This window comes from Phasianus colchicus, chromosome 3 (genome assembly GCF_987193195.1).
Source record: "Phasianus colchicus chromosome 3, bPhaCol1.hap1.1, whole genome shotgun sequence".
Lineage (NCBI taxonomy): Eukaryota > Metazoa > Chordata > Aves > Galliformes > Phasianidae > Phasianus > Phasianus colchicus.
The window spans coordinates 3,095,320-3,121,955 of NC_143438.1; the positions used below are offsets into that span (position 1 = coordinate 3,095,320).

The window sequence follows — 26,636 nt, forward strand, 5'->3', positions numbered from 1 at the left end:
TAAGCCAATATAATAAAATAGAAGGCTTTACTTTCGGAGCAGCCCTCTTTTTTCCTACTAATAAATGTTGATCTTGATCAAGTAGAGGGAAACAAGATGACTTGTCACAAGATGTGACTCCCATCTGCAAGAAGGGCCATAAGGAGAATCTGGGAAACTACAGGCCTGTCAGCCTGACCTCGATACCAGGGAAAGTTATGGAGCATTTGCTCCATCTTGGGTGAGATCTCACGGCATGTGCATGCTATCAGGGGATCAGGCCCAGCCAGCAAAGGTTCATGAAAGGCAGGTCGTGCTTGACCAACCTCATCTCCTTCTAGGACTGGGTGACCAGACTGGTAGATGAGGAAAAGGCTGTTGATGTAGTCTACCCAGACTTCAGCAAAGCCTTTGATAGGGTCTCCCACAGTATTCTCCTGGGGAAACTGGCTGCCTGTGGCCTGGACAGGTATACCCTTCTTTGGGTAAGGAACTGGCTGGAGGGCTGTGCCCAGCAGGTAGTGATTAATGGAGTTAAGTCCAGCTGGTGACCCGTTACAAGTGGTGTCCCCTGGGGGTTGGTACTGGGGCCCATCTTGCTTAATATCTTTATTGATGACCTAGATGAGGGTATTGAGTGCACCCTCAGTAAGTTTGCAAATGACACCAAGTTGGGAGGTGGTGTTGGTCTGCCTGAGGGTAGGGAGGCCCTTCAGAGGGATCTAGACAAACTGGATCGCTGGGCTGAGGTGAATGGGATGAGGTTCAACAAGGCCAACTGGCAGGTCCTGCACTTTGGCCACAACAACCCCATGCAGCGCTATAGGCCTAGGGATGAGTGGCTGGATGACTGTGAAGAGGAAAGGGACCTGGGGGTGTTGGTTGATGCTCGGCTGAACATGAGCCAGCAGTGAGCCCAGGTGGCCAAGAGGGCCAGCGCCATCCTGGCCTGCATTAGAAATAGTGTGGCCAGCAGGAGCAGGGAGGTGATCATCCCCTGTACTCAGCACTGGTGAGGCTGCACCTCGAGTACTGTGTTCAGTTTTGGGCCCCTCACTACAAGAAAGACATTGAGGCCCTGGAGTGTGTCCAGAGAAGGGCAGTGAAACTGGTGAGGGGTCTGGAGCACAAGTCCTATGAGGAGCGGCTGAGGGAGCTGGGATTGTTTAGTTTGGAGAAGAGGAGGCTCAGGGGAGATCTCATTGCACTCTACAACTTCCTGAAGGGAGGTTGTGATAAGGAGGGGTTTGGCCTCTTCTCCTAGGCAACAAACAGGACCCGGGGAAATGGCCACAAGTTGGTGTGATTTAGATTAGATATAAGGAAAACCGTTTTCTCCCAAAGAGTGGTCATGCACCAGAATGGCCTGTTCAGGGAGGTGGTGGAGTCACCATCCCTGGCAGTGTTCAAGAGGCATCTGGATGAGATGCTACGACGTGTGGTTTAGTAGCTTAGTGGTAGTAAGGACAGTTGGACTAGATGATCTTGTAGGTCCTTTCCAATCTTGTGATTCTATGATTCTAAGATGCAGCTATTAGTGCTGTTTGTGTATTGTACCACAGAACCTGATAGATTTGTTTCCTTTCTTGATCATCCCTCTTCCTTTCATGAAACGCATAATAACAATGGACCTCTGGAGATTATCTACTCCAACTCCCTCCTTTGTAAGCAAGTTCTCTGGAGTAGAATGCACAGAAAAACATCCAGGTAGGTTCTTAATATCTTCAGAAAAGGACACTCTCAACTGTAACTCTTGTTACGGTGTTCTGTCATCCTCATAGAAGTTTTTTTCCTCGTGTTCAGATGGAACTCCCTGTCTTCCAGTTTGTGTCCATTGCCTCTTGTCCTTTTGCTGAGCACCACTGAAAACAGCCTGCCCCCATCCACTTGACATCCACCCTTTAGATATTTCTAAGTGCTGATAAGATCCCACCTCAATCTTCTTTTCTCCAGGCTAAACAGTCTCAGCTCTCTCAACCTTTCCTCATAAGGAAGATGATCCAGGCCCCTAATCATCTTTGTAGCTCTTGGCTGGACTTTCTTGAGTAGTTCCCTGTCTTTCTTGAAGCGGGGAGCCTAGACCTGGACACAGTAGCCTTGCTGAAGTCAAAGCAGGTAACGCTGCTGCTCTCTTCTAACCTATCAGCTTGTCACGACATCATAGAAGGCTGCCAGATTGTTCAAGCATGATTTCCCCTTGGTGAATCCATGTTGATTACTGATGGTGAAACACAAGTAAATTCGTGTGATTTGTCCAATTCTATCACAGTCAAATTCAGGTAATTCTGATTCTGCATGTTTTTTCTAAGAGTGATGTTACTAAAAGAGCACATTGGTTTTAGCATGGGTTGTGACGAAAATTTCTATTAAAGAAAACATATTATGTTCTGTACTCTGTGGACTGGGAAAAATTGAAGATGACATAGCATCAGGTGTATGTTAAACACTGGGTGAGTTCTCTTCTCTGGTCTACTTACTAAACCTTGTTTATTGTTAATCTGTGTTGCACTCATTTTGCCTTTGAAACCAGTCTCTAATTCAGAACTACACAGCTCTTGATCTGCTTCTCAGTTGCAGGAAGGGACCTTTCTTGGGGCAGCTCAAGTTTCATAAAGAGTAGGCTTCCAATATCCTCACAAGGTTTTGAGGAAAACCTACCCCATTGCACAGCCCAGCCCAGTTGTTTTTTCCTTTTTTTTTTTTTTAGTTACTTTTTATAAGTTGTTGCTGTCAACAAGTTTGAGGTGCAGTTGGTCAGCCATCAGAACCAGAAGCTGACAAAGCCTGCAAGACTCGGTATCCAGACTGACGCTGCTCCGTGGTCATAGGATCATAGAATGGCCTGGGTTGAAAAGGACCATAATGATCATCGAGCTTCACCCTCCTGCTATGTGCATTTTCCTTGGGAACGGAGAAACCCAGCCTCAATTCCCAGGCTTCCCGACGCGGATTTGTGCGAGTACACCCAGCCAACCGATCCGTATCTGTCCCAGCTCTTAAAAAGAGGAACGGCACGGAAGCCATCTCCTCCCTGCCCACCTACTGCCGAGCACCGGGTAACGAGCGGGGAGAAGGGAGACGGCACAGCGTATAACCATCCATTTAAGGCAGCAGCTGCCCCTACGTTAATTCATTACCTCACGCGCCGTGGGAGGCGGGAGCGGTCGCCAGCTGGACAGCCCGTCTGTCCTATGGGGACGAGCGGCAGAGGAGGGCGAGTAGGCGGTGCCGGGCGCTCGCCAATGCCGCTGCCGGGAGGGCAGGAGCCTGGCTGAGCCGCCGCGCCAGCTCGGGGTTGGCTGCTGAGCGCGTCAGAGTCGGGGCGAGAGTCAGGTTGGGCTGGCAGGAGCTGTCGCTCCCTCGGTGAGCCGGTGGTAAGTGGACTGAGGCAGGGTCAGCTTCCCGAGTCCCTCTTTTATCTTTTTTTTTCCTTTTTTTTTTTTTTTTTTTTGAACGGTCACGCTTCACTGGTGTTTCTTGTCCTCTCGCCCCGTGTCGGCGCGCTGGCTGATTAATTCACGTTCGGTCAGCGCAGCCCTACGGGGAGGCTTTTGGTTGTTTGCGTGTTCCGTGCCCCGGTGGGAGCGGAGCTCTCAGCGCGGCGGGTTGCGCAGCGCTGCGCGCCTTGCTGCCGTTATGTAACGGCGTGGGGGGCTGTGACAAGACAGCGGTTGCTTCTTCTTGCAGGCGTAGCGCGTTACCGTCGCTCCTTCCTCCCCCCCGTTGCTCTGTTTCCTTCTCTTTTCCCCACGACCTCACGCCGTGGAGGGGCGAGAAGAGCGGCTCTGTGCGAAGCTGCGTTTATTCCCTTTGCCCTCCGGTTAGGATGGGGCCTCCAAACAGCCGCATCTTCAGGGGGCTCCCGTAGAAAAGCGCAGCAGCAGCAGCAGCCCGTCCGACGGAGGATGGGATTGCTGTCCGGATCCCGAGGGCGCTGCGCTAACAGCGGGGTGGAAGGACTGCGCTGTCGGCTTGCCGTGGGTAGCTGGCTAGCTCAGGTCTGAGTGCAGACATCCATCTCCTGAAGGTGCCAGGAGAAAGCAGACCGAGTAAATTGCTGTTCGCCTGTGCTTTGGAGCCGGTATTCTATTGAAGGCAGTGTTAAAACCTCATCCCCTGCGGTTGCTTTTTCTGCATTCTTGCGTAGAGCAAGTGATCCACCGCTTTTGTGGAGCTCGGTAAAGGACTTGTGTTTGTTTTTGTTTTCAAAATGCCCGAGGGGCTTTGCTGAGAACTGCCCCTATGTGGTGTCCTCCGTGAGAAATAGCATCTGGTATGGGAGGCTGTTTACGGGCTGCAGCTTAACAACCTGCAGGTATAGAGCTGAGTGTGGTATTGCAGGGTAAAAAAAAAAAACTGGATGCAACAACACAACGTGAATTCATCAGTTCTCTTCAGCCTCGGTGAAATAACTTTAAAATGGTTAAAAGCAACACCAGCAAATCAGCGGTGGTTGCAAGCGTGGCTTCAATCCTGGTTAGTCACGTGGTTGAATTATTCATCAGAGAAATTGGGTATCTGCTGGAAGATGCTGAACGCATATTTGAAAAGTGTGTATCTTAAAGGCTGACGGCTTTGAATGTTGCAGTAGGTGCTGCTAACAAGCAGTTTACCTATGGATATAGGCAGGTGTGTGCAGTGGTGAAATTCTTACTGACAGAGGCTTGCATAACTGCTTTTTTTTTTTTTTTTCTTTTTAAAAGAAGAGGTCAGAATCAGCCCCTGGCCTGAAATGAAACGCAGACAAGTTTGAATTGTATGGAGCAGTAAATGGGTGTATTTTCACTGACTTTTATTGAGCCTTCACACTATTTTCTCAGCTAGTATAATTAGAGTGCTTTTAGAGTGCTTAGAAGGCTGACAAGTGTTAGCATGATAACGGAGCATAGAGGACCGGTGACTTGTTTTTTTCTTTTCTTTTTTCACCTAGAGCTGTGAAAATGTGGAGGAAAAATGGAAAGATAGTCTCTCATAGACTCAGGCTTAAATTAACATGACTGTTTATCAGATATATACCGAATATATATATATATATATATATATATATATATATATATATATATATATATATATTCCTAAGATGGCAATGGCTTTTTTTTATCCTTTAGTGACGAGTTGCTTCCTTTTCAAATTGTTATTTACAGATCCTTCCCTTTCACAACCTCCCTATTCCCAAAACCAAAATAAAATGCTATATTGAATGCTTTTGTATCTCTTTGGGTTACAGTCATATACCTGCAAGCAGTCCATTATTTAGAGCTGTTGAAGCGTGTGCCTGTTATTAAATCACAGTACAGTGCAGTGCTTGGGCAACGTGCCATGCAAGGATCAAATTTCAGATAGAGCTCATGTGAGAATCTCCTGCAGTGTATACATTTTTTCCCTTGTAAATAGATGGAAATGCTCATCCAGTAAGTAGTTACCTAATTAAAGCTGTGTATTGGCTGTGGTTTAAAAAAATAATAATTTTATTTGAATCACAAATGTGTTTACTTTCTGTCAGCAGCTGTAGATAAGAAGTTGTTTTTTACTTCCTATACACTGAGATTAACTTAAAGGCTCTCAAGAAGGAGGGAGGGAGGCAGGCAGGCAGCAGTGTTGCTTGATGTTAAAATAAATGTATTCTTAGTGTATATAGAGATGATGAGTTGTACTTATTGCAGCTAGGAGTGCTTTAGAGAATAAGCCATATAATGTTTAAATTTGGTAACTTTCTCTTGATGTTAAGCTAAGATACAAATTAAAATAAATCATAAGGTATATTTCATGCATTATATATATATGTATAATATATATGTATATTATACATATATATAATGGAAGTCTTCAGTGTGAGAATGTGATTGTACTCATAAGCCTGTATCGCTCCGGAGAGAAAAAACTTGTTGCAAGAATGGTCTTTCTTGTGGTGTAGTTTCTTTCTACTTGTATATTTATGCCCTTACATAAATTAAATGAACTCTTTTCAGCAAATGACAAGCAGGGTGTTTTTTCTTTCTGAAGACAACTTCTATGCATTTATTTTTATTTATGCAAAGCAAGTGTTTTATTTTTGCCCCTAGTCCTTCTTTGCCATACTGACATAAATGTTGTATTTTGGAAGCTTTAAAAAGTAACTGAATCAATTTTGCTATATACACATTTAAGTGTCTAGAACTCATTAAATTCTTGTATTTCTCTGTTTCTCAGCGGGGAAAGTCTCTGTGCAATTAAGGAGAAGTTTGCACTGTAGGAGGATAAGTTATGTACTGTACCTGGCTTTAAATGCTTTTAGATATTCCTACCAGTTAGTTGAAAGGAGATTTTTGCTTATAGTTTTTATTGCCATTGTGTCTGGGAGCTGTGATCAGGGACATCAACTGCTGTACTACAATAAAACTATGGGACATGAACTTGGGTCTGGCCTCCAAAATATTATGATCTAAAACATGAGACAAAATGCTCTAAGTAGTACAGCAGCTCTTAGGATGCATGGGTTTATGTATTTTATGTATGCATTTAGCTATGTGTTTTATGTTTCTCACATTTTAGAGCAAGGGAGATGGTCAAACTTAATGTAAGGTTCACACAGTTATCTGAAAGATGTTCTGGTATCCCAGGGGACTTTTGGAGACATGCGACTCGTGGTTTGGTTTTGAGAGCATTTTTTAATATATTTAACTTGACAAAAATGACTTAAACAAAAACCCTACATTGACCCAAATTGAGAAATTTTCTCTTTAGGCAACTTAATTTTTACCTTTCCTTGAATTTAAGGTCAGGAGTTTCATTGACTTCTTTGACTCTGAAATGAAAACTCAGTTTTAAAAGCATGATGCAGGGAAAATTAGGCTGCCTTTTTCCACATATTTTCTGTGAACTGTTCTTGTTTCTTCCTCACAATTTTCTCACGTGCCCAAATCCACAAAAACTGTAGAGTAACAAATATGCCTTCAACTGAAAGGTCTTCTCCATGGATTAGTAGAAGATGACGAGAGTATACAGATAAAAAATTCATAGTATTACATTTCAAGAAAATACTGTTTTCTGAATTTGCAGCACAGCTGTGTTTAATAGTTTTATGATGTTAATTCTTGCCCAGTTTGGCTGTTATCAAGCATATACTTTTCAGTATACAAATACTAGAATATTAGGCAAAATGAGTACAAAAAAACTTTAAGTCTTAGAATTTTGTGCTTGAATCTCTGAGGGATGTGCGGTCCTAGTTTAAAACATGTTCTTAAATGCACAGTTGAAGAATGGCATTTGTATGGGAGTTGCTGGGTTGTAGTCTGAACCACTGGTTGAGCACCAGGTGAGAATGTGGCTAATCCAGGGAGCAGAGGTGCAAGCAGTGCACCTGAATGACTGGAAGTGTGGACCCTTACCCTTGTGGAAGGGTGAGCAGCATCTTTCTTCAGAGATCATGCTCTTCTCAGAGGTCACCAGCCTTTGGAAAGGATGAGCTGCCTACCTCTGTATTGCTTTCTAAACTAAATCTTAACAAATGACTTTGTAAGTATGATTCTATCCTAGTAAATAGTCTTATCATAGCTCCCATTGCTCCACAGTGTTATTTGATTGGTACTACAGAAATTCTTGCAATGGAAACTCAAAAGTGAAGAACTCATGTTTACGAAAGCATTCTTCTTCATAACTGCTCATTTTTAAATTAAAACCTAATCAGACTGTCTGTCTGTCTCTTCCAGTTTTGCTATCAGAAGAAAGAGTACTTGCAACAACTCATAGGAGCTTAGAGATGTGAGGGAACTTACTGATGATTTAACAAGAGAAGTGTTCACCTGTTCTGAGCTGTATAAAAAACTTAAAGGATAGTTTATTTCTTTAGATTCGTATAATACTGGAGAAGCAGACTTTTGTCTAAAGAATCTCTTGTGTTCTCAGTCTAATCTGAGTCTCATACAGGTTATTTTCAGTTAGCTACTTGAGACCAATTACTTAGGTTTGAAAGGAAGGCAAACTGAAGAGGTACTTCATTAAGTACATCTTTAATATTAAATGAAGTCTAATGCGCAGCAATGTGCAGGATGTGGATTATTTGCAGCTATTTTTGAAAGTTACTTCTAGCATCTCCACTTGTGGATTGTTTCTGCCAAAGAAAGTTTTCTTTCTGGTTTAAATTAGTGTAGACTGAATTTTCAGCTGTTGAAGGTTTTTTGGTATCTTTGACAATAAAGAGCCATTTTGTTAATAATGCAGTTTCTCTACAAGAGTAGCTGTATACCTTATTTAAGGGGTTTCTTTCACCTGACAAATTACCTTTATAGAATTTATCAAATATCTCTTGTACGATGTCTCTTTCTGTTATTTTGTAGTTCTTGCACCATCTTCCATTCCCTGATCATAGCTGATGTTTTGTGACTTTTAAATCTGAGTACTTTCAAGCCCTATAATTTTCTGTTCTATTCTTTTCTGATTAAAATTTTATCCTTGTCAATACCATCAACTTGGCTTTCTTGACATTTTTTACCCATTTATTTATACGAAGCTCCCCATCTTACTATTATTGAAGTGATCTTCCGACTGTATGTCTCTAATCTCCTTCATGGAGCAGATCTTTATGACTTGGGGTTTTTGCATAAATACTTTGAAAAGGTTCTGTTGAAGTTCAAATTAGTATTCTTGTTTGGATGATAGTGGTGGGAAAAGATGATGGATAGTGTATAAAGAACTATGTATATAGTATAATTTCACAGTTATAGAGCTAGCTTATGCAAGTTAGAGGACTTGTGCTCAGCTAATTTTACAGTGAAAATAGGTTCAATGTGTTCTTTGGAGATATAAGTTATACAGCTGACCAGTGGGGAAGTAGCTGTTGTTTTCTAGTCTTACTGGATTTGTGATTCCCAAGTATTTTCTTGATCTGCTGTAAGAAATTATGTTGTCTAACAGTGTGATTATCTCTTTCTCCCTTTTGAAAAGTGGCATATTTACTTTATTCTGTGAAAATTGTTCTAGATACTATCTTGTATCCTTGCATATGTGTCCTAATCATTTCTTCATTTGATAATGAGTGGCTGCTCAGCAGAACTAAGGATGAATACTTGAGCGGGATCTTCATATGGGATACAGTTGGGTATGGAGGAGGGGGAGGGAAATGGAGAATGTGGTAGATTGCCTGTGCATTAATATCAGAAGGATGCCTGTACTGATGCTGCTTCCTGCATAGTTGAAACACTGTGTAAAGGATATGGTGGTGGGATATGGTGGGTATTTTGTTGAGCTATTTATGACTAATTTAGGGAGACAAAAAAATTTGCGTAACAGTGTTGTCACGTGGAATGTGCTTTAAAAAAGGTTCTATTAGAACTGTTGCTGATTAAAAAAAAAATAGTTTGTGTATATGCATACAGATGCTTTATTCATGTATGTATAAAGTAGTGTTTTATGAAGGTATTCTTTGGAATGGAGAAATGTAATATACTATGAACCTAAACTTAATTTTTTCAGTATTTGATGATATTTTAACAGTATTTACGTAAGCAGGTAGTGATGGCTTTAAAAAAGGAATGGTAACAGCCACTTGTCTGTAGAGAAAATAATTTTTGTGCTTGACTGTGTTTTCTAAGGCTTTTCTTAATGGAGTACTTAACATCAGAGTTTGTGTCTTGATTTCAGCTGAGAGACAGTGTTAATGGTACATTGGTTGCTGGTGAGTGATGGGCGCCTGCCTGCGGTCAGGTCACTTGGTGGGGAAGAGCCGCTGCCTTTATGGTGCAGTGATGGGCTTGAGACAGGGCAGAACCAGGACAGCTGACCTGAATATGGCACAAAGTTCTTCCATACCACATGACATCATGTGGAAGGTTATATAGCAGTAGGGAATTCATAGAATCATAGAAGAATTAAGGTTGGAAAACATCCTCTCAAATCGTCTCGAAAAAACATCAGAACCACCATGCCTACTAAATCATGTTCCTAAGTGCCCTATCCACCCTTTTCTTGGAAACCTCCAGGGACTGTGACTTTACCACTTCCCTGGGCAGCCTGTTCCAATACCTTGCCAATCTTTCTGAAAAGAAACTTCTTCTAGAATCCAACCTGAACCTCCCCTGGCATTAACACGAGTTCTTTGGGAAAAGGGGGTGACACCCACCTCCCTGCAGATTCCTTTCAGATTGTAGAGAGCAGTAAGCTATCCCGAGCACCCTTTTCTGCAGACTAAACTCTGTTCCCTCAGGAGCTCCTCATTCATTGTCTTTCTTTGCATATGCTCCAGGGCCTCAATGTCTTTCTCATGGTGAGGGGCCCAAAACAACACAGCACTTGAGGTGTGGACTCACCAGTGCTGAGTATGGGGAGACAATCACCTCCCTGGTGCTGCTGACTGCATTGTTACAAGCCAGGATGCCATTGCCCCTCTTGTTCACCTGGGCACACTGCTGGCTTGTGTTCATCCAGCTGTCAGCTAACACCCCCAGATCCTTTGTACAGCTTTCCAGCCTCTCTGCTCCAAGCTCGTAGTGATGCATGGATGCATGAGGTTGTTGTGACTGAAGAGTAGGACTCAGCACTTGGTCTTGTCAAGCTGATGCAGTTGCCTCAGCCCACTGATCCAGCCTATCCAGATCCCTCTGTAGGGCCTTCCTACCCTCAGGCAGATTCCCAACTTCCTCCCGACTTGATGTCATCTGCAAACCTACTGAGGATGAACTCAATCCTCTCAATTCAGACAATCTGTAAAGATATTATGCAGAGCTGACCCCAATACTGACTCATGGGTATCACCACTATTGTTGCTGGTTGGGTTCAACTCTATTCACCACCAGTCTCTGGGCCCGGCCAGCCAGCCAGGTTTTTACCTAGCAAAGAGTACACCTGTCCAAGCTATGAGCTGCCAGCTTCTCCAGGAGAATACTGTGGGAAACAGAGTCAAAGGCTTTACTAAAGTCTAGGTAGACTACATCCACAGCCTTTCCCTTATCCACAGGCAGGTCTCCTGGTCATAGAAGGAGATCATGTTGATCATGCAGGATCTGCGTTTCGTAAACCCATGCTGGCAAGATGTAATCCCGTGGTTGTCCCATACAGGCTGTGTGATTACACTGAAAATTATCTGCTCCATGACCTTCCTGGATACCAAGTCAGGCTGATGGGCCTGCAGTTCTTTAGATCCTCCTTCAACCCTTCTTGTAGATCAGTGCCAAACTGGCAAGTCTCCAGTCATCTGGGATCTCCCCAGTTGAACAGGATTGATGATGAAAGATGGAAAGAGTTTGTGCGGTCACTTCTTCCAGCTTCCTCAGTACTTTCAGGCTGATCCTATCTGGCCCCATGGACTTGTGGCAGTCTGGGTGAGTAGCAGTTTGCTAACTGCTTCCTCCTGAATTATGGGAGGGTTTATTCTGCTCCCCACCCGTGTCTTCTAGCTTAGAGAGCTGAATACCTGAGGATGACTGGTCTGATTACTAAAGGCAGAAGCAAAGAAGGCACTGAGAACCTCAGTGTTATTGTTGGTGGTATTATTTCCCACTGCATCCAATAAAGGCAGGAAATTCTCCTCAGCCCTCCTCTTGCTATTAATGTGTTTATGAAAACATTTTTTTTTATCTTTAACAGTGGTGGCCAGATAAAGTTCTTGCTGGGCTTTCTCCTTTCTAATTTCCTCTCTGTGTATCCAAGCAACATCATTCTATTCTTTTGGAGCTGCCTGACCTTCCTCTGAAAAATGATAAACTGTCTTCTTTTTTTTTTCTTTCTTTTTTTTTTTTCCCTCAGAGGCTCAGTGAAAGCTCCCTGTTCAACCAGGCTGGTTGTCTTCTGCCAGCACATCTTATGGCACACAGGGACAGCCTGTTCCTGTGCCTTAAAGACTTCCTTCCTGAGTGATACTCAGCCTTTCTGTACCCCTTTTCCCTTCAAGACTGATTCCCAAGGAGTTCCAAACAGCTATTGCTCTCACACCTAACCTAGGCATGCTTTTCTTAGGCTGATCTCCAATCCCCTTTTCCATTCAAACCTAGTTTAAAGCCCTGTCAACATGGCCTACTAACTCCTGGGCTAAAATCCTTTTTCCCACTTTGAGATAGGTAGAGCCATCTGTTGCCAGCAAGTCTGGTTCCAAGTAATGATCAAAAAACAGAATTCCTCCAGTGAAACCAACCTCTTAGCCATGTGTTGATCAGGTGAGTTTTCCTGTTCTTCATAGTATTCTTCCATGCTACTGAAGGGATCAAAGAAAAGATCACCTGAGTTCCTGCTACTTCAAGAAAACCACCCCAGTGCTCTCAAGTTCCTCTTGACAGCCTGCAGGCTCCTCCTTGAGACTGTATCTGCCAACCTGAACTGCCAGAATTGGGTAGTAATTGCTGGGCAATCCAGACTAGGGAGCTTCCTGATAATATCCTGGGCCCCAGAGAGGCAGCACACTTCCCTGTGGATAGGGAATAGCATATCAGGCCCTCTGTTCCCTCAGAAGGGAGGTGCCTATGACAATTACCCTTGTTTTGTTCTTGGCAGAGGCAGTCTTGAGGTGTGGGAGAGGCTGACTCACCCTAGACAACTGTATGGATGGACCTTCATCAACATACTCATTTCATCAACATACTCATTTGCCTGTCCTTCATGTTCCAGAGCTTCATCCCTATTGTGCAAGGGGACCTGGGAAGGTGAGGTAGGCTGGGAGGAGATTCACCTGCCACCCCAAAGAGCGACCCGTTTCCATTCTTCCTTGTCTCTTAGGCCCCTTCCTTCTACCTGATGGTGATAGCCTAGGGGATCCACTGCTACCAGTGGAGTGTCCTCCTGGTTTCTTTCACGCAGGGATGGCAGCGTGTGGCTCTACCCGTCTGTCTCTCTTTCACAATCTCTGAGCTGGCTGCAGGCTCACTGCTGCTTGGGGATTGGCTGGATGTTGTTTGGCATGTGGTGTGATATTGGATTTGCAGTAGGGCATCGGTTGGTGGGCAGTTGTATTGTTAGCTGCAGTTGGTCAAAGGATGGTGAGTAATTGTGTTGTGGATATATACAAATTATATTTCTTATGCGTTTCTTTGTATTTAATAACATGATACTTATTGCTTCATATATATGAAAATAGTGCTTTGACACCTGCACATATTCAGATATCACTGCTGAAGTTATCTGTGTGATTTCTGAGGTTCATTTTAAAATTTATAACTGTACTAATAGGTATTAATTGGTTTTTATATGTAGATAAAACATCTGTACCCCAACAACAGAATTGAACTGAATGTTGGCTGGAAGGTTCAACCTCTACTACCTTATCACCAATATGCATCTTTGATGTCACAGGCCAACATAACTTTTGTTATGCAGCCGGTGTGTGTGTGTATTTCCTTTTTTTTTTTTTTGTCTTAGTAAATAGATTTTTGTCTCAGTTCAATTCTCTTCATTTTTGTTTCCAGTTTTCTCCTTTTCCGCACTTGGTGGGGAGGGATGTAGTGAGTAAGCAGCTGAGTGATGCTTAGCTGCCTACCAGGTTAATCTGCAGTAGTCTAACATATTGTTTTGTTAAGGTAAAAGTGTTTTTCAGCTGAAGTTCTTAACGCAGCTTCATGATATAGGGAGTCTTGTCCATAGCAATAAATATGTATATACTGTTAAAGAGAACTCATGGTTTGGTAATAAGATTACTGATTAAGCCTGTAAGAGGATTTAAATTTATCTAAGTGAAGGTAAGTAAAATAGAGTTTTTAGCTATGCTTGGTCTTCAGTGTTTGCTTGTTTTCAGTCTGTATTACATATTAGGGAAAATGGTGGTTCATTGTCATGTCTGGAGAAATATACCCAAAGCAGAATCAGAAGAAAGTGAACGCTGATTGCTACTGATAGACGTGAAGGAAGTTTAAGCCTTAACAAATGTAAAACATTGCACCTTATTAATAGGCTGTTTTATTACTCTGGCTGTTTATCTCTTCCTTCAGCTTGAATGTTTACACAAAAATGTGGGAAAAAGATTCCATCTGCTGCACTTTCATTGCTGTTTTTATTTGGCATAAATAGTTACAGATAAAAAATAAATGAGAATTCCCTTTAACTATAAATCCATTCTAAGTAATGGGGAAGATAGGACAAATACTGAGATAAAACAGATGCAGTCATACATATTCAAACAGAGTTTGATAACATTTACAAATCCAATTTATTCATATAAAAATTGCGATTGGGGTATTTTTTTCCTTGAACTGAATAGAATATCTTCACAAACTTTGTTTGCACCAAGCTTTCTGTTGTGTGCTGTGTGAGTATCATCACTATTACAGTAACAGATCCTGATAAAAAAAAAAGTATGCCTTGAGCAATTGCATGCTTACCAACACCAGGTGCAGGAGGTATTAACAGGAGGATGGAAGTGAAAACAGGTAGAAGTTAATGTAAAGCTGTTGTGTGCCTGTGGACTGAATTCTTTGCAATATTTTCTAAAAGCCTTTCTAAAACCTTTCAGTTCTAAGATCATCTAAGAAATATCTTTAGTTATTCTTGTAGCTTTGCAGGACCCAACAGATTAGAATGTAGGTGTGGAGAGGTGTCACCTAACACTGAAGAGGCCAGGAAGGTTCTTTCAAGACCCTTGGCAGAATGTGGGTTGGCTGCAGGGTTGTGGTTTTTGATGGAGATTTACTGTTACAAAAAAAGAAATCAATAGCATAGCATACTAAGTACAATTTCTGGCACCTAGTGTATCTTATAGTTCAGAATTTCTAGACTCGTGAGTTTTCAGCCACCCAGATAGATCCTCTGCAAATTGAGTCAAATTTTCATCAATCTCTCATAATAGAATTATAAACTAGACTCAGGTTTTAGTAAAAGAACATGAATCACTTGCTCAGTTCTTGGAGGAAGAAGATGATGGTGGAGCAATCCTGGACCACAGAGGGATCATGGGTTTTGCCATCCTGCAGCAGTTCCAACCTAGTCACACTTAGGGCTTGGAACTGCTTGATCTTATAAACAGTGTTCCCTGTGCTTTATGCTTCTCTTTATGCTTTCCCATTCCAGGATGGGTGTCACCATCTCTAGGCAGCCCAGCAGCTGGATATTGAGAGCACTGATAGGCTTTAACCACACTATCAGTCAAGTGCTCCCCGTGTGGTTTTGTGACTCAGTGCTTGGATCTTGGTAACACTGCATCCATCATCACCATCACAGTGGATGTCTGTACATCTTGTGGCCAGAGAGGGAGAAGTGAGCAGCGGTGTACATTAACAGCCTGTTTAAACAGTGTAGATATTTGCCTTAGGTTGGTTATGCTATCCTTATTGTCAGGAACAGAGTGTATTGGTTACAAGAGGTTGGGACTGATTTGTAAGAGAATGATACAGAAACAGGAAACCTACTGTGAGGTTGAAAAATAAGTAAAATTATTAATGTTAACAACATATAGTTATCAGAGAATCATTGGATGGCCTAGGTTGGGAGGGGCCTTAAAGATCATGGAGTCCAACCTTCCTGCTGTGGACAGGGCTGCCAGCCCCTAAATCAGGCATGAGATCAATTTGCCCAAGGCCCCACTGAACTTGGCCTTGAATGCCTGGTGGGGCATTCGCAACTTCTCTGGGCAACCTGTACCAGAGTGTTGCCACCCTATGAGTAAAAATTTTTTTTTTTTTTTACTAGCATCTAACATAATTTTATCCTCTTTTAGTTTAAAATTACTCTTTGGGAAAATTTCTGCTCCAGTTAGCTTGCTCAATTATCTTTATACCAAAATGAGACAGAGAAGAGTCTTCAGCTTTCTTTATTCGAATAAAGGGGAGTATGCTGGGGCTTCCTCTGTGGTGTCTCTAAAAGTATCAGGGGACACAGCTTCTCTTTTATCCCTCTACTACAATGCTATTAAGTCCTTTCCCCATTGTCTAAGGTAGTCAGGGTTCACATTCTGCTTTGTTTGCCTATCGTGTGCTCATTTCCCCATTAGGTACCCTCCTTCATTTCCTTTATTTATACACTGTAATCTGGATGCTGAGTTTGTTTTGCCCAACTAGAACTTTCTTTGTGTCCTGCAAAGTCTATCTCTCATTGTTCTGGCCAGCAAAATAGATTTACATCCCTGTGCTAAGCTAGCATCTCCTGCCATATGCCTGAAAGGTAAGTTTGTTTAATCAGTTCTTTTTCTTAGATCTTATTTTGCAGGGGCATGTTATCCTTCTTTCATCTCACCTTTGCCTTATCACTATCTACCCATGTAACAAGCCAATCTCCCTCCTGCTATTTAGCTCTCCTTAAGTATTCTAATTTTTTTTGGTAGTTCTGTACTTAGTTCGATTTGCTGACTTTGCTAACTGAATTGCAAAGAATCTATTTAGTACATCTCTCTTTTTTTTTCTCCCGATTTTATTTTATAGTTCTCAATAAACCAGTAGACTTGGCTGCTGTTTCCTTGAGTATTCACTAGAATGTTTGACATGATTAAAGATACTAGAAAGGCTGTGACCTTTCTAAGGTCATAGCAGAATCCTGTTTTTCTTGGCTGGCTAAACTGAAAGTTTTCCTTAGTTCATAGGACTTTTGTTGTCATCTTAACTACTTGTCACTCAGTGAATCACAGAATTGTAGGAGTTGGGATATTTTTTTTTTCTTCCATTTGCTTGGAGACGCCATCCAGAATAAGCTGTTTCATCACCTTCCCATGGAGTAGAGGTGTGTGAGGACTCCTGTATTTTCCTAGCTCCTCTTTCTTGCTGTATTCGAAGACTGGAATGACATGGGCTTTACTCCAGTCCTAAGGCACTTCTCCTGTTCTCCATGACCTTTCAAAGTGGCTTGGCAATTGCTTCTGCCAGCTCTGTCTGCGCTCACGGGTGCATTCCATGAGTGCCTATGGATTTCTGCACCTCAGATTTGCCTAGACGATCTGTTACTAGATAGTCCTTGACCAAAGGGAAGTCTCACTTTCTCCAGACTCTCTTCAGGGTCTGGGACTCATGATGATCAGTCTTAGCAGTGAAGACTGAAGCAAGGAAGGCATCCACCTTCTTAAGTGTCCTCCAAAACCAGAGCACTCACCTCATTAACCAGTGTGCCCGTATTTTCTATAGTTTTCCTTTTGCTATAGATATAGTGAAACTGTGATGTCTCACCTGTAATTATAGGCTTGCCTTTCTTGTCCTTGATCTCCCATGCCAGATGTAATTCCACTGCGTTGAAGCTTCCTCACTGCATCCCTACATGCCCTCACAATGTTCCTATGATTACTCCAGCTGTTCTGTGTGTTTCTGGAATCCCAATTTCGGGAATTTTTTTTTTCACAAAGCCTTCTGAACTCTTAGCATCTGCTTATAACTTCTCCTTAATGTCTTCTACAGCCTGCTAGATTGGAGCCAGCAATATTTAGAGAGGATAGGATAGGTGGCTAATCCTTCTCCTTCCCTACCTTCGTTGTCTCTGGAAATGTAGTATTGTTTAACTGTGTGCTGGACTTCTTAAGCAGTGATGCTTTTAAAAAAGTGACTTAATTTTGTTTAACCAGAGTTTAGAATTGGTATTTTTAGAGTAGCCAGTTTGTTTGTCAGTTCTACTTACAGCTCCGCTGTGCTTTCTCCTCAAATTACTGTTAATCTTTATTTCTAGTGGGAGCTAGCAAGCACCTTCTGATCACTTTCAGAGTATGCGTGTGGAAAAGGGGTAAGGAAGAATCAAAACTATGTTTTGCTTTGGATTTTTAATGAACAGGCTTTTCAGTAGTTGTCTTTGAGAGAACATCTCTTCAGCGCGACACGATCTACTCCTCTCAGTAATAACCAAATACCATTAAAGGATCTGACCCTATTAAAAATCTGACTTCATATTCAGTGTTTTGCAGTTCTTTGCCTTATGTAATATGCAAATAAATGTTTTCTCTTTCAAATGTTTTGTTTGTATTGTTAGAAACATAATTTCTAGTTGAGAGTAAGTTGGTATTTTCATAAATGAGGTAACTTTTGTTACGCTCTGGATTTTATGAAGCAGCCTGTAACATTGGTTCAACAAGAAAAGGAGTATCCATGAACCTTTTCTAGCCACAAGGAAAAAGTACATCACCAGTTTTGACCTGCCTTGACTTCCTACTTTTGCTAGTGAAGATTTCTTTGAAATGAGACTGCTGTGCATATCAGACATCTTCATTTAAAATGGAAGCCTTTCCTGTGGGATATGTCCTGTTGTTCCTCTCTCCATGTTGCCCAGAACTCCTCAAAGTACACCAGTGCTGTTATTGATGTTTGAAAGAACTAATTCTAGAAATAAACTGCCTTAAGGCCTAATACCTTCAGTAACTTTCTTTTAGCATTTTTCCCTGCATGAAGTTTATGAACTTTTAATTTGTAGAGGGGCCTTGACTTCCTGGCCATGCTTTTCTAGATGAGGCCCAGGATATGGTTGGCTTTCCAGGCTGTGAGGGCACATTACTGGCTGATCTAGACACTTTGATGAAAATATATATATCTGTAATAGTTGTACTTATGTTTTACTGTAAGTAAATTAATTGTTGTGTCACTGTTGGGAGACTTTCAGAAAAGTTTAGGGTAAAATTACTGTTTTTTGGAGGGCAAGTAGGGCCCAAAGGAAGTAGAAATGGGAATGGGAATTGGTTAAATGCCTAACTTTTTAAGGAGCTTCTAATTTTCAATTTTTGGCCAGTGAATTTCTTATTATTATTTCATAGATACACATGTAAGTCTCAGGTTAGACTTAGTACATTTCTGTCATCTTAATTTTTGAATTTAGCATGCGATTTGTTCCAATTCTTATGCAAACAGTGTAAACGCAAGAGGATTAAGATATAACAAGATTTTTAAAAATTTACTTGAACGTATTCAGAACATGTAGTACAGCTTTGGCCATGCTGCATTTGTCCAAGTTTAAAGGACAAAGGTATTTTAGTACAGTTTTGATTAAAAAGTTGTTTCTAATCATGCTTTAAAAGTCTGATCTCTAGAAATTCAGAATGCTTATCAGACTGTTGTCTCTCCTATTTTCACAACAGTTTTCTTATAAGTTGATCATACTTGCAGAAGTATGGGCTTAATGTTGTTGTTAATGGCGTCAGGATTAAAATGGAATTCCCTGGAATTTCCCTGGTCCAGTTAGAATGTACCACTGTCAGATTGGAAGGATCGTAATGAGAGTTTGCTAGGAATTAAATTAAGAGAGACTGTTCAAGGAAATTATTTCAATATTAGATTCTGAAAAAATAGAATCAGATCTAAAGGAGGAGGATTGAATATTGGAGTTATCACTACAGAACTTTAGTTTTTATGTAAGTATGTAAGGTATAAGACTAATTTGAAGTGTGATGATTTAGAGTCATGGATTTTTGTCTGGTTTGACCATTTTAAGTTACAGCTAGAGATTATGAATGTGAAGGTTTCTCCTTCAGGAGCCCGGTTGGCTTAATAACTGCTGCATAATAAGCATTTATGGCTGGTTCTGCAGAGTGCAGAATAGAATAAGCCTTGGTTGTTCAAGTAACAGAGGCTAAGCAATACTGGAAGAGGCAGAAGTCTGAAATTGTTTCCATTATTGATGAGTTTGTAATCAAAATACACTATATAAGCCAAAATTTCCCAACTGATGCAACAACTAAATGTTAACTAGAAATCCATACCAATCTTTGCATGTGTCACCCACTTTACCTCGTACTGCTGTGATTTCAGAAGGATGGAGAGGGTAAGTATGGTGGGTTTCTTAGCCCGTATGCCAGTATTTGCCAGAGTTCTGATACTTGAAGCACTTCTTTATGGATTAAAATTTCTAGCAGCACCACAGATCTGTGTGTGAGCAGATGTAGTTACTGGGACAGGCACAGGGTGCACCCTGTCCATAGGCTTCTCTGGGCTTTTCCCAGGCAAGGACAGAAGGCTCATCCCTTCTCAGTGCTCCCACATTCTGGGCATGTTAATTCTAAAGGAATTTTATAGCTATAGTTCTCTGGGCAAGAACTTGAGAAATAACTGGAGACTTTTTTCCAAGTATTTCTGAGGCTTTCTGAGTTGTCATTTCTTTAAAGCATGAATATTTTTGGTGCATTTTCAATTATAAAAAAAAAAAAAGGGGGGGAGGGGGGGGGAGGAGGGGAATCCAAAGACTAGAGTATAAAGGACTGTTTATTTTCTATTAAAAAAAAAAAAAAGGATAGTAATGCCTATAATGTAGAAGACACTCTTACTCAAGTCAGTAGAACAACTGTGATGAATTCATGTTGTCATTAAAATTCAACTTGTCATTAAAAAAAGAAGCAAAAAGTAAGTGTTCTCCTGTTTTCTGCTGTAAAGATGGTGAAACTAGGTTTGTGCCCTGTTTTGGAATGTCATTTTCCTGCTGCAGTTGTTTGGTGAAGGGCACTGAGTTCTTACGATCTTCATGGGTTACTTACTCTTACATTATGACATGTCAGACTGTAGTTTAACAGAAAGTAAACTCTATTGCAAATTAAGGTAACAAAGTTTATCTTCCTCTTCCTTGTAGCACAATGGCTGACAATAAAGCAAAGCCGACCAAACCTGCAAATAAGACTCCTCCAAGGTCTCCTTCAGATCCAACTAAGGACCGGGCTGCAAAACGATTATCCTGTGATTCAAATAGCTCCCATGAGGGAGCTGTGGCAGGAGAAATAAGTGCTCTGGAAGAGGCCTTTAGAAAATTTGCTATCCATGGTGATACAAGAGCCACAGGAAAAGAAATGCATGGGAAGAACTGGTCTAAGCTGTGTAAGGACTGTCAGGTGATAGATGGGAAGAATGTGACAATCACAGATGTTGACATTGTCTTCAGTAAAATCAAGTAAGTTCCTTTCTGCCACTGTTTCTTTGTCTCTCCTGTATGCTTTGTGGATTACCATCTACATTTATCTTTGATTCCTCAAGGACCTTGTGAGTCACTATGCCTTTGCCACAGTCTCTTTAAATGTTCCTTAGTGAAGCTGTTGCTTTCAGGTTCCGCCTGCTACATTAAACTGACTTCAGCAGAGCAGGTGTTGAAGAGTAATGCGGTGCAGAGAGATGGAATAACTTGTATCTGTCTTGATTGTGTCCTAACAAACTTTTTTTTTTTTAAGCTACAGTAAATGCTCTGAATGTTTCCTGAATGATATCTGAATGAAGTCAGGATGTAGTCTTAAATCTTGACAAAATTCAGCCTCAAAGAACTGAGGCTAAGGTGGGTTATATATTAAGGCCTTTTTCCATGCATAGTCTTGATGTCCAGCAAAACAGCTGCTTGTATTTAAAGTGTAGGGTGCTGGTCACACCAAACTGGTTATTTTTTTTCTTGACTTTATGATGCTGGCATTTATTTTTAGAATTTCTTTAGCTTTTGTCAACTTTAATTCCCTTTCATTACAGGAAATAATAAAATATTGATACTACTTCCTCATATGGGTGTCTGGCCAAGTTAATGATAGGGCAACTCTCTGATAATTAGCTGATTTAAAGAAGCATCTGTTGTGATACCTGCTAGGGTAAAAATGAATCCAGTTCTATTGTGCAGGAGTCAATTGTGAAGTGACAGGGACTTAGGACTGAAGAAGGACATCAGTGCATCGCACTGCTATTGATCAGCAGTCTCTGCTTAGCTCAGGGTTTCTTGTCTGCTTCTGTGGAGTGTGTGCCTGTTCAGCATTTTCTCAGACGCTGTTGAGTGGACATTTCAGAAGAGATATGCTATCTTTCCCCTCTCCCTCCTTTATTTAGCAGTTGGAATACTTTTGCATTTGTTGCAGTTACCTTAATTGTTTATTAGATGCTTACTCTTTCCTTACTTGCATATATATCACGTATTTTAAAACTACTTTTCCTTTCTTTCTCTTTTGTTTCAGATTTAACCCTAAGCTAAAGGTTAATGATAAATTTGGAGTGCATCAAGAAAGGCTTATTCAGTATATAAGCTCCTTGCTTATCTTACAATGAAATATTTCCAAACAGAGCAAAGGGTGCTTTTTGTGTTGTTTTTGTTTGACAATTCAAGTGTTGTTTTATTTATTTGTTTGTTTTTTTGCATCCTTGTTGAATGGAAAACATTAAACACTGTAAAAGAGTTTCCAGCACCTCAGAAACAGCGGTGTACTTCTCCCATACCAAATGAAAGAGTTAAGTTGGGTGTCTGAAGGCTCTGTACTTCACTGCTGCTTTTATGTTCACCACCTTCGCTCTTATCTCACAAGACAGACTTTGACCCGTGATTCTCATAGCCATCCATAGAGATGGATGATGTTGGTGGCTATTGGAAGTTGGCCAGGGAACACAGTCCATATACTAGAAGAAATGTTTTGTTGTATAGCATTACAGTTGCATCTGGCCAAACAAATTTTCTGTCAGGTCTTTGACTAGGAAATGAGTGTGTTGAGCAGAGTTTGTTTTCTAGCCAGCAATGCTTGTAGTGAATGACAATGGCAAGCTTTGTCAGAATGCTAGAAAGTAAGTACTATCTCTATGTATAAGGTCCCTGATTGTCATCTTGCTAACTTTCTCAGGACTGATTTATTGTTCTCCTACGGATGCTTTATGTATTTATTTTTAATATGTTAGCTGAACTGTTGTACTTGAAAAGAAGTTAAGTTGCAGTTGTATTCTATGAGAAGAAAACATTTTACAAATTACTGGGTTTGAAATTTTAATGAAAGGACCAGAAATATTATTTCCCTTTTTTATAACTTCACCTCAGGCTTCCTGGTAAAATGTGGAGGAGTATATATATCTTAGTTTTAGCTTACTCCAATAATTTTTTTCCACTTCCAATACTTACTATTGTTTATTGACATCTGTCCTTTGTATTTGACATGTTAAGAGTGGTAATGCATTCTGGGTATACTGAGCTTAGTGGCGTGCAACTTGCAGGTATGCAGTAGTATTTAAAAGTGTTTTCATGGGAATGGGAATTCCATGGTTATCCTTTTAGTAGCTGAAATGATTGCCTGCTTTTTTGGAATTTTTGTATATTAACTGACTTGTTTCTTTTATGCAACTCTTCCAGAGTTGCAAAAGGTTATTGGTCATGCTTCTTTTAGTGTGCTTGCAAGATGGGTTGAGTGAATCTTACTGCCTTAGAGAAAGCAATCTCATTGGTGACATATGAAAAGGGCACATAAATGTTCTGCATTTAGTATGAAAAATGCGTCTGCATTCTTGTTAATCCTGCAAGACTGAGAGACACAACACAACAGTCTAAGAACTTGAGGGTTTTTTGTATTAAGGAAAGCAGAATATCTAATTATAGGTGTTACTGATCTCTGACCAGCAGTCTGGCATGTTGTTCTAGGAACTTAAATTTCTTTGTTGAGGTCAACAACTGCACTCAGGAATGTGGTATGTTAGCTATGCCATACACATACTTCATTTGTTGTATGTAGTTAATATGGTAATAGCCACGATATAAATGCCTCTGCTGTTATTTTAGCAGTGTTATCACTCAGTACTACAAGAGAACGCTTTAAGCACTGCCATAAAACTGTTAATTCTATGGTATTATTAGACAGAAAAATCAAAATATTTCTGTTTATACTGACATGTTGCTATGGTTGCAGGCAGGCCTGGGTGACATCAGGGCTTGGATCCATTATGAGCATTTATTTAGGTAGTTGTCTCCATGGTAACATTTGTTTGTTTTGATGTTACCATGTGTTAAATCTTAAACAAATTTTTTGCAGTTCTATACAGGATTGTTATTGAAAGCTGTTTAATCTACAGAAGCTTTACAAATATACCATACTCTCCACCCTTTCAAAGTATTTTTGGTGAAAGATCAAACGAAAGCATAATTGTCCTCTGAGATTCCATTAATAGTTTCTTATGTTGCTTTGACATGTTTTCTTGTTGCTGAGGAAGCCATGTATTCTGAAGGCCAGAAAACACTCCTCCATCTTTTCGAGAAAGGAAGTTTTTGTTCCCATGGAGAATCTTCACAACAGTTTTCATGTGCCCTGAACAGTTCCACTCATACTCTATATTTAGTGCATCTTGCAGAGTCAGCTGTTTAGCCTAGTTCCCACACTCTGGATCTGTCAAGTCTCTACAGGAGTGCTTCCACCTGAGATCAGCCTGGACTCAGTTCAGCAGTAGTTAACCATTGCTAAGAGACTGTGAAAGATTTAAATTTGATGTTTTCATTAAGAAGCTGGCAAGATTGTGTGCCTATTTTCCTTATTTGTCAATGCTCCAAAAATAATACCTCCTACTTATTTCCATAGACGCTACAACAAATACAAGGAGTGCAATAACACTGATAGAGCAAATTTTCAGCTACAAAACACTATCTTTCAACATAGTCACCACTATTGGCTACGCATTTTTCCCAACAGTGAACAAGTGTGTGTATGCTGTGCTTGTGCAAGTCTGCACTATCAGAGGTGACCCATGCTGCTATGTTGACATCATTGCTAGGAAGATGTTGCCCATGCAGTCCATTTTTCATTGACACACACAGTTGGAAGATCCAGATGGTACGATGAGTGTGGTAGGACAGTCCAGCCAAGATAGGTAATGTGCTCTACAGTTTTCAAACTGGTATGGGGCCCAGCATTACTGTGTTGTGAGAAAAAGGTTGTCTTCCTCTCTGGACTGACTCTGGAAGTTCAAGCCTGCGGCTTAGTCGGCATTACAGTGCATCAGTCAGAGTTGATGGTTTTTCTGGCTTCCTGGAAATCCAGAAGGATCACCCCTTTCCTATCCCTGAACACCAACCAAACTGTTTAAGTCTTTAGTATCATGGTGAATGCTTCAGTTTTACACTGTTACTCTCCTTTCCTGATTATGGCACAAGGTTCTGGGGATTCTTCTAAACCTTTGATGGCAAAATTGAGATAGAGATCCTGTTGAATCCAGAAAATTCATGATTGCTTATCTGTATCAGCTGTATCCTGCTGCAAACAGGCCAAGCCTATGCAGCAACGTAACTTTCAATAGATGCATTTTTCTCCTGCAAATTGTATTATTCTGCTGTATTATGTTCTTCTTTTTGTGTGTGCACCTGTTGCCTTTTTAACTATCATTTCCTTTTGTCTCAGTGATTGATTGTTTGTTGTTGTGAAGTGTGTTTGTTGCTTTAGATCAAAATTGTGAATTGAATGTTTAGCTTTTTGCAGTTCTCACTGCTCTATAAACTGGTCTTTGCTTTTCAATCTCACAATAACAGATAAACCAAAATCTGCTGGAGTTAGTACAGCTCACATGAGAAAAAGTGAGAGAGATCTTGGACTTCTCTTAAGCTTGTCAGGGTTTAAAAGATTACAGCTTTAATTTTCTGTGCTTGGTCTGAGGGCTATTGCTCTTCCAGGGAAATGCAGATCTTCTGGGGATTGTGAGTAAGGCTTTCTAATTGGATCTCCTTTTAGGAGAAGGTTTGGACACTAAGCCCAGAAAAATCATGTATTCTCAAGAAGTTAGATGAATCTTTTCTGTTGTTATCTGTGGGTATGTCTACTTCCTGAGGTCTTCTGGACTATTTCTTAACAGGCGTAAAAGTACAAGTCTCTAGAAGAGGAATAGGCCACTATAATCTAATGAGAAGAATTAATTCTGTTGACTCTTCATCTCTGCTGACACAGCAGGGCATTGTACCACTTAGTGCCATTTGTGATCATGAGCACCAGCAGCTGCAGAGCAATGGTGATATTTGGCACCAGGCTGTGACTCCCATGACACATGACAGCACTAGCTTCATGGCCCAGATGTCTTGAATCTTTATTCTGTGCCTTTCAGCTGAAAACACTGCTTAAAAAAAGATAGTAAACTAATGAGTGAAGCAATTGTGCTGATAGTGGCTGTATAATTTATTCTGTGCAAAAGACAGGACTGATAGTTTTTTATCTCATAACAAGGATGTTTTGTTTTTCTATCAGCCAACAACAGACGTAGAGTGACACTGTAACATGGTAGTAGTTCATTCACCACAAGTGAGAAATCCGTATAAGAAAACAGGATCTGTGTTTACTGATTGGAGTTCATTATACAAGATCTCCAGGTATACTCATTACAGTATACCAGTTAACACTGGATTTGTATGTTTCCTGATACTTGAGGTGTTTGTTACTCAGTGTGGAGTGTTGTTTGTTGAGCTTTTGAAGGGAACTGACAACACCGAGAACTGAAGTGTTACTCGATTTGTGAGACACAGAGCAGCGTGGGATTGACATGAGAAGCTACCGAAGTGAGGATCTGTAGAGGAGACGGCAGCTTGGACTCATTATCTGGTACAGTCTGTGTTTAACAAAAGAACGTATTGTCAAGTCTGCAGCAGTGAGGGTCTGTGCTGTGAGGAGGTGGAGTGGTGACTGCACTGCTTACTATCCTATCCAATCATTTTCCCCAGGATAATTTGTAGTACCAGGAGAAGTTAGTTAAACCTATTTTGATTCTCATTATGGCTCAGTCTACTGTGTATTTGGAAATGGGTCATTGGGTTGAAAGAACTGCAGGGGGTCTTGTTCACTCCCTGCTGAAATAACCACTACTTGACCCTTCTTAGCGCCCAGGTAGAATTTGCTAGATCTCTCTGTCACCCTCTGTTATTGCTTAACAGGTCAGCATGGTCTCAGAAGATAAGGACATCAGCCTGGAGAAGTCCTGTCTTGACTTTGCAAGGTCCTCTACTCCATCCACACTCTTGCTAGAAAAACAAAAGAAGACCACCACACTAACAAGTATTTGGGACATTAACCCTTTTGCTTCTTAGTTTACTGTAGCACTCCGATGTTTTAGCTGTTGCTGAGCAATGCTGTGCAGAGC

At 41.0% G+C, this 26,636-nt stretch overlaps 1 protein-coding gene across 1 annotated transcript in view; it reads left to right on the forward strand.

Moving 5' to 3' along the window:
* The first annotated feature begins 3,048 nt into the window (after positions 1–3,048).
* The window catches only part of TPPP (tubulin polymerization promoting protein), a 57,647-nt gene continuing 34,059 nt past the window's right edge, over positions 3,049–26,636 (forward strand). The window contains exons 1-2 of the mRNA XM_031608303.2: positions 3,049–3,353; positions 20,386–20,700. Coding sequence (XP_031464163.1) covers positions 20,390–20,700 — 311 coding nt within the window. The 5' untranslated portion in view covers positions 3,049–3,353; positions 20,386–20,389. The remainder of the gene's footprint in view (positions 3,354–20,385; positions 20,701–26,636) is intronic.